Source organism: Polyergus mexicanus, unplaced genomic scaffold (genome assembly GCF_030449975.1).
Source record: "Polyergus mexicanus isolate NDT 795.1 unplaced genomic scaffold, iyPolMexi1.0 SCAF_18, whole genome shotgun sequence".
NCBI lineage: Eukaryota > Metazoa > Arthropoda > Insecta > Hymenoptera > Formicidae > Polyergus > Polyergus mexicanus.
The window spans coordinates 2,933,627-2,942,263 of NW_027223338.1; the positions used below are offsets into that span (position 1 = coordinate 2,933,627).

General features: G+C 44.8%; 1 protein-coding gene across 1 annotated transcript; it reads right to left on the reverse strand.

The window, feature by feature from the left end:
• Positions 1-3,047: 3,047 nt before the first annotated feature.
• Positions 3,048-5,553, reverse strand: LOC138941320 (matrix metalloproteinase-18-like). The gene is made up of 2 exons (XM_070310884.1): positions 4,749-5,553; positions 3,048-3,697 (listed from the first exon to the last, which is right to left on the reverse strand). Exons 1-2 carry the CDS (start codon positions 5,551-5,553, stop codon positions 3,048-3,050), a joined length of 1,455 nt encoding a protein of 484 aa, XP_070166985.1.
• Between the last annotated feature and the right edge of the window lie 3,084 nt (positions 5,554-8,637).

Genomic DNA, 8,637 nt, shown 5'->3' on the forward strand with positions numbered 1-8,637 from the left:
TCATGGTTTACGATTATGTCAATTACGATTACGTAGATTGGTTATAATCGTAATCTGTGTTCATGGCGATCACGGCTGTCACGATTTTATTAATCGATAACGATTGTGATATACAATATATTGGTTTGGGCACAGGATTTTGGACGCGATACCAGTGGTAGATATTTGATATATTTAAATTGACGATACAATAAAGTTAAATATATTTATATGTGAATTGCAATTAATAATTAATAAAATATTTTTATTTACAGGTTATATTGGCTGCTCTCTGGCGCTGGGTTTCAGCTGCCAGAAATAGTTATATATTGTATATTAAAAATTGACGGCTGCTATAAGCGCTGTATTAAAAATATTAAATATTCACGGCTGCTATAAGCGCTGTATTAAAAAATCGGCTGCTCTAACAATAAGTGCTGAGTAAAAGAATTGCATTTGCATTAAGTCTGCATTTGCATTAAGTCTTGTTTTGCTTATTGGCAACAATATTTGTCGTAAGAATATTGAAATTAAAGTATTACAAATACAATCAATTATTAAATTAATTGTTAAATATCTAACAATTTTTGTTGTTTTAATTATATAAAAAAAAATTGTCTGTTTTTAAAGTATTATTAAATAGTAATAATAAGTAATAAAAAATAATATTCTATTGTATAATTCAATTTGTTATGTCTGTTAATCAAGTAATTGATAATACCCAAACCCTGAATATCTACGCGATGCAGATGATAATTGAAGATAAATGGTTGGAAGATATTCATATTGATCATTTTGGGTTATTATTAAAATCTTGTTCGGAATATCAACCACGTGAAACATGGAGATTACAATGTCCCGATACAATTGAATCTGTGTAAGGATCAGAAACATATTCAAATATTACATAGTTGTAGCGATATAATTACTAATAAAAATGGGCATTGGGTTTGTAGCTATTATGATACAAAAGATATTTATATTTACGATTCATTGAATTTAAAACGCTTGCATGCTCATCATAAGATTTATCTTGATAAGTTATATCTATTTTATTCTTTTGATAAAAAACCAGTACGATTTCCGTCAGTTCAAAATCAATCTAATGCTTATGATTGCGGTGTTTTTGCAATTGCATTTGCAGTATCACTTTTATTTGGCCTTCGACCAGATACAGTTATGTATGACCATACTTTAATGCGTCAACATTTGGTACACATGTTTCAATTAGAAAAAATAGAACATTTTCCTCGAATTATAAGACCTAATGATCCAAAAAAATTATTTAGTTTGGATGAAATACAAAAAAGGGAAGCCTTAACTAGAAAAAAACGAGATCGTCGATAAAAGAAAGTTGAACAAGAAAGGTCTATAGATTTAATAAAATCAAAAAATAATATAACTGAAATGACAATGAAGCAAGTAGCAAAGAAACATGATAAAGATCCATTTGATCATTACAATATAATAAATAAAAATAATAATATTGTAAATGAATGTAATGATGTTGAACATTCTATTCATGACACTTTTAAGAATTCCTTTTTATCACTGCATATTTCTTCAGACAAAACGCCAAATAATATAAAAAACAATACATGTATTCAGGAAAATACGTTGTCAGATGTCAGTTCTTGCATAACAAAAATAAACGGACAGAGCGCTCTGCGCATTACATGCACACGGTTTACGCTTGTGTGTGTATCCCCTCCACTACGGAGTCATGTTGCTCGCGTCTCAATTCTGGCATCACTGGACGTCACGGGAGCGGGTACGAGTCGACGAGATCGCCCGGGAGATGGCGCTCGGGTCGATCGGGGGTGGCGGTTCCTCCCCGACTCGACCTTGACGCGACTCGTTCTTTAGGGACGTGCGCCGCTTCTAGCACGCGATCCGCTATCGCGATTCTTTAAGGACGCGCGCTGTTTCTAGCGCGCGATTCGCGAGCGGACGCCGGGTATCCGGTGTCGAGGGAGACGGAGGATCGTCGGAGGGCGTTCGAACGGAGAGAGGAGCGTTTTTTATCGCTCGAGCGAGACGGCGGATCGTCGAAAGGTCGTGGAATGAAGAGACATCGTCGTTCTGGCGAGAGAGGAGGAGCGTTTTTATTATTTCCTTTTACGATATTTTTAATATATTAATAATATAATATTTGATATATTTGATATATATTAATAATGCAATAATACGAGTACGCGGATAAGCGTATCACGATTCCCCGAAGAACAGAGCCTGCAGCTCGCAATCGATCAGATCGTTGCGGTTGAAGTTATCGCTCTCGCGTATCATTGTGGGAATAAGCGTCGTATTGCGAGCGCCTGCCGCGATGTCGAGGAAACGAGTCAGCTTGTTATCCACGCGCGCGGTTAAATCGCTTAAAGATGCAACGATGCGGTTGACGCAAAGTTCCAGGTTTAATATAGTTACGACGGTGCTCTTCGATACGGCCAGACGAACCTTGGGCGTTTCGAAACGGAGTATTCGGAGATTGTTGAGTTTGCCGAATCGTAGCGTCAACTGTCCGATGTATATCGGCGCCGAAGGGCGCGCCTCGTCGCGCCCGTCAGAGCGAAAGTGCGACAAAAGCGTGGATCGTAGATCGAGCAGTTCCTTGCACGTATCCGGCGTTAGCGAGATTTCCTTGCCGTGGCAATCTCCGAGGACGATTTCCACGAAATCGCTGACGTTAACGCTGACCTCCAGATGTTTGTACGCGGTTTTGGTCAATGGATAGCGTCTTCCTAAGATTCTGAGCGGTCGCGCGATCGAGATGTCCGCGTCGCGTCTCGGCGTCCGATTGCGATCTCGTCTGAAAATAGACGCGGGCGATGAGAGAAACGGTGCTAGTGGATTATTAGTTCGAATAAACGTTTAATAGTCTTACCCATTGTCCTTTTTAGCTTTTTTATCGTATTCCGCACTATCTTCGCGGTCTCGCTCGGTTAGCCTCGATCGATCGTCGAACGAGTGTTGCTGCTGCGGTTGCTCCCCCCCCCCATTGTCGCGTACATCGTCGCTCGTTCTTTCTCGCTCGTTGGCTTCGGCGTTCTCCGTCAATAATGAAACTCTTAATGGATGGTCTTTATATACTCGCATAGAGATCGCTTCTTCACCTTTCGCGCACTTCTGGGCGGAGTCGCTCTAGTCGTTCTCTTCGTCGATCTTCTCTCTCTCGGTCGCGTCACCGAGACGATAGACGCGACTGAGGAGAGTCCGTTCGTAGGACACTTGATGCCGAGCGCGTGTAGATTGAAAGGACCCGCCGAGGTCACAATATTCGTGAATTTGTTGAAGGCGTAGAACTGCCGTTTGGCGAAGAAATATAGATTACCGTCGATGTATTGGAAGGCCGACGTTATCGAGGACGGAATTCCGGGAAATATATCTTTTAACGGAGCGTGTCTAACGACTATCATGTGACACTCGTCGATCTCCGCGACCTTATCATCGTCGTAGATAGCGTAGGTTCGTCCCGTGTGCGTGTTTATTGCTGCGTTGATCTTAACGTTTCGGGGAAGTCCGATATCGTGGAGATATCTCGGCCAACCCGATTTTAGCTTAAGGCTGGGATATTCCGCTAGGTAGATCGAATCGTCCGCGAATAGCGCGAGATCGCCCAAGGGTCTTCGATACGCGGCGGATAGGCGCTGTTGTGCCTCCGGAGAGGCACGGTAGTTGGGATCGTTTGCCGGAAGGAATTTGGGAATTCGGGCTACGCCTGAGAACTTCACTGTTTTTATTTGTTTAAAGATTGACACCTTTTCAGTTAAATAAATATATTAATATCTATTTTATTTGTGACTTGATTACAATGTTTCCGCACTTTCGCTCGCGTCGCGTATCACGATAACGGTTATCTTAACGTGCGCGTGTCTAGAGTCGAGTTTCGGACTCGCCTCTCGCTTCTTTGTGTATATTTCTGCCGACTGCGTGGCTATTTAATTTTATAATAATTATTGATACTCGTTTTGACACTCGCGGTTGTTAGAGATATTGCTCGCGTAAAGGAATAAAGATTGCCCGCGTAATATTAATTAATGATCAAGACTGCCCGCCGTTCGTTAGCGGAAGGCCTTTTTATTAACTCCCCTTGGCTTCCCGGGAGGGGGTCGTTTAGCGACAAGGCTGTGTGTCGTGTCGCTTGATTTTGGCAATATCCGGATGCAAGCTAAGAAGTTCTAAGTAGGACTTCTTTGCTTGCACTTTCGCAATTTCTTTATTCCTTTTTATTTCGCCTTTAAGTAGGACTTCTACGTTGCATTTTCCCAATGTCCTTCTTCCGTTTGCCCTGATTTCCGCGTTTTCGCAATGAAATGATTGCACGGTCGCTCGGGCTTAGCGCGTGGCTCGCGTTGTCAGCGCTTTGTTCGGTCAACGCTCGTAACGTGATCTGTCTTTGCGTTACACGTTGAGCAATCATATAAAAATACATATTATTTTACATAAATACATATTAGAATAATATATTTAATAATTCGTGTATAGCCTGTTCGGGCTATAACAGGCGCGTGAAATTCGCCGGAAGAAACGTCGCGTAATCCGTGAGCGTCATGGGTCTACCGTAGCGTCTCTCGGTCACGTCGACCGACCACACGTTGCGGCGATTAGCTATGTACAATCGGCGATTCATTATCAGCGCGGCGTCCACGCGCCGCAATGCGCAGAGATCCGCGCGCGCTGGCTCGGTCGGCGCGACGCTCGTCGTCGCGGGAGCCGCTGTGGTCGCGGGAGTCGCCGTCGGATAGTTTCCATCGTCGTGAGATCCATACTGAGATTCTGTATAGCGAGAACGTCCTCTATGCTCAACTTAACCGGAAATTGATTCTCGATGTCGGGTATATACGGGAACATTATTGAGTCATTGCGCATGCTGTGCTGTAGACCCAACGCGTGACCGGTCTCGTGCGTTAGCGTTTGCAGCAGGTGATGCGTGTCGGGAGGATTCTTGTTTAGATACACGTGCCACGGTTCCAAATCGTCCACGTGTATTTCCGACGTGAAGTCGGTCGCTCCAGAGGGAAAAAACGCGTGAGCTAGGGCTCCTCCCGGACCGTCGAAGGTCGCCGGGCAAACGCCGACGTTCCGGCGATTCGCGTAAGTGTGCGCGCCTGTTCGATACGGTATCAGTATATCGGGGCGTAGCGGGTCGCGCGCGAATGTTAGCGACGAATTCGCCGCCCATAACGCGAACGCCGCTTCGACCGTTCGCGAGATTTCCTCGCTAGCCACCTGAAAATTCCACGTGAGACGCGTTTTCGGCCATTTTCGCGCGATCGGGCTATACACGCGATCGAGAATATCCGCGAGACCGCATCGTGGTTTGCGCATAAGGCGAAGCGTAACGGCGTCTAACGCACCGTTTCCCGACAATTGATAGTATTCTTGAAACAGCGATAGCGCGTGACGCAGAGACGTCGCGTTATCGGATGACAGCAATCCCCCGTCGTCCTTCAGAAAACCGTACGCGCGCAGGAAACGGAACGCCTCGATCTTCTCCGAGTCGAAGGGCGCGGCGGCCGTCGCGGCGACGAGCGTCGTCGCTAGAACGAGAAGAGCCGTCCTCGCGTTAGTCATCGCGCGGAGCGGGGAAAGACGCGGGGAAGTATCGAAAGACTGATTGATTCGCGCGTTCCGCGAGACGCCTATTTTTATCGTCGACGAATTTGACGCTGGTGGAGGGAGGAGGAAGTGCGTCGCCTCAATTAGAGAAACGCGCCCCTTTCGACGACGAGCGAACACCGGTCGAGCGTTCGGAATGCGCGTTATCTAGCGGACGCTCGAGTTCCTCTCGCGGTTTTACTTTTTCGTTATTTCTATTTTTATTATTCATTTGTCCCCTAAGAGGACACTCGACGAGCGATTAGAGAAACGTACCCCTTCCGGCGACAATAAACGTTCGCCGAGTATCCGGGATACGCGTTATCTAGCGGGCGCTCGAGTTTCTCTTATCGCGTTATTTTTTTATTATTTTCCTCTAAAATCTATTTTTATTATTTTCTTCTATAATCTATCTTTATTACTCGTTCGTCTTCGTTCGAGTCGAGCGATTAGAGGAGCAGTCGCGGAAGGAAGACGCGGCGCGATCGATAAATCGTACCGCGGCATCCGCGCGTCAATCCTTATAAACGCGAGATCGCTTCGAGAAGCGTCAAAGTATTCTCAAGCGTCAAATATTCTCGCACGCGAGATAGCGAAGTGACGAGGCGACGAAACGCGAAACGGTGGGGTTTGAAGTAGCGAGAGTTAAAATCGGTCGCAAACTGTTCGATATGGAACGAATCGAGCAGATAGTTAACGCGGCCGATTACATTAATGTAAACGGAGATTGAATCGTAATAAAGTCCTACGTTCTGGGAGACCTCGCCTCGGATCTGCGCGTGGAGGCGCAAGGTGTTATCGAGAACAGTCCGGATTCGTTTAGACTCGCCTTTCAGTTGGACGGAGATATAGATATCGCGCGTTTAATGTAAGTATTCGATCGGGATTTTTTATAATACTTTTAATAATAAATTATAATCTTTTACTAATTCTTTTAATAACCCTTTTAATAACTCTTTTAATAACTCTTTTAATAACCCTTTTAATAACTCTTTTAATAACTTTTTTACTTTTGTATTTTAGACAAGAAATAGAGGGCTGCATAAGAACGGCGCGAGAATCGCTCTACGATCTAATTACCAGGACGAGGACTATGCTCGCACAGGCGCAAAGCGTTCATAGTGCGTTGCGCGACACTCGCCGACGCGATGTCGCGCGAGCCCGCGAACGGTTTGAGTTTCGCGAGCGCGATTTCGCCGTTCCTGAGTTAATCGGCTGGCTTCACGAGCGCGAGCGCGACTTTGCCGTCCCTGAGTTAATCGATCGGCTTCGCAAGCGCGACGCCGACGTTAGGCGAGTCGTCGCATCGCCGATCGACGAGGAGTCCGAATCGCGGACGATCGGCGAGGAGCCCGAATCGCAGCCGATGGAGGACGAGGCCGAACCGGCGACGGTCGACGAGGGTGAATCGCAGGCGGGTGTACGATTGGTGGGTTACGAGCCCGAATCGCAGCCGTTCGATGTGTAGTAACTTTACGCGTTAATAAAATTTGATTTTTGTCCATATTTACATATTTCATGTATTGCATGCGCGCGCATTTGTAAAATGTGATTTTTACGAATAAACGCTATATGTTAAACGAAGCGCCGATTCTTTACGCTTCTCTTTCCTTCTCCCGCATCCTCTCGCTCTCGCGCTTCTCGTAGTAAGTGTCGGCGCTATCCTTCTTTCGCGCCTCTCGTAGTAAGCGTCGGTGCTTTTTTATCGCGGAAGGATACGCGTTCGCAATAAAAATAGCGTTAGTTTAATATGTAGAGATAAAGCTATTTTAGAAAAATACGTTTAATATAAAATATGTATAATAAAATATGTATAATAAAATATGCATAATAAAATATGTATAATAAAATATGTATAATAAAATATGTATAATAAAATATGTATAATAAAATATATATAATAAAAAATATTTGCTCCTTCTGAAACAGAAAAGAAATTTTATTAGTATATTAATTTAATATTTAACATATTACGAATCTTAAAAAGATACTCGCGATTAATTTTTCGGCCTCTTGCTCGGAGGCTCGTCCTACGATTCTTCCGCCGCGTCTTCCTCGTAGGGTTCGTCCCACGGTTTTTCTGCCGCGTCCTCCTCGTAGGGCTCGAGCCCGAAGAGACGTCTCAGATCTAGGTGGAGACCGTCGGGGCCGTTGTCCTCCCACACCTCCTCGCGGAGCTCGCGCTCGTATCGTCGCATCATTCGCGCGTATCGTCGTTGTTTAAAGTTTAAAAATCCAGGAATCTGGATGTCGCTCGTTAAATTGTACTATAAATCGAATTATAATATATATTATAAATAATTAATATATATTATAAATAATTAATATAAAATATACGCAAATATTACTTACTCTTTGGGACTTCCGTTTCCGGTGCGAGATAGTGAGTGTGGAGGAAAGAGCGTTAGCCGGAAAGGTGTGCGAGAAAGGTAGAAAAGAGACAGAGAGAGAGAGAATGAGCGAAGAGTGTGAGCGGGAAGAGTGGAGTGAAGAGTGTACGGGGGAGTGGTGGCGCGGTCAGCGAGGGGAAGGACAGAGTAGGAGGAGGAGAAGAAGATCAGAAGCATAAGAGGTTAGGAAGATAGCAGTAGAGAAAGAAAGAGGTCACGTGGCCGGCAGCAGAAAAGAAGCAGGGAGTATATAAACGAGATAGAGGGGAAACTAAAAAGCCAGTAGCGGAGAGCGGGAGTAGAGATAAGAAATATATAGAGCGGCGACTAAACAGGTAGAAATGGAAAACGTGCAAGGAGTAACCGAAATACATAGAGAGGGAGGTGGGACAGGAGAGGGAGACAGTAGAGAGGAGAGTAGTAGAGGAAAAGGGAAGGATGATGAAAGGAAAGGTGGGAGCGAGGGGGACAAAGAGGCGAGGAAGCACAGGGAATATAGAGGAAATGTGGAAAAGAAAAAGGGAACTAATGGAGGGGCTGGGAGGAAAAAGAGCGGAGGAAGAAATGGGGATAGCGAAGAAGGGAAAGATAAAAGGATTGCCGTAAAAAGAGCTAATAGAAGGGGGAGAGGAAGAGAAGAGCTGGTTGAGGGAGATGAAAGAGGAATGGA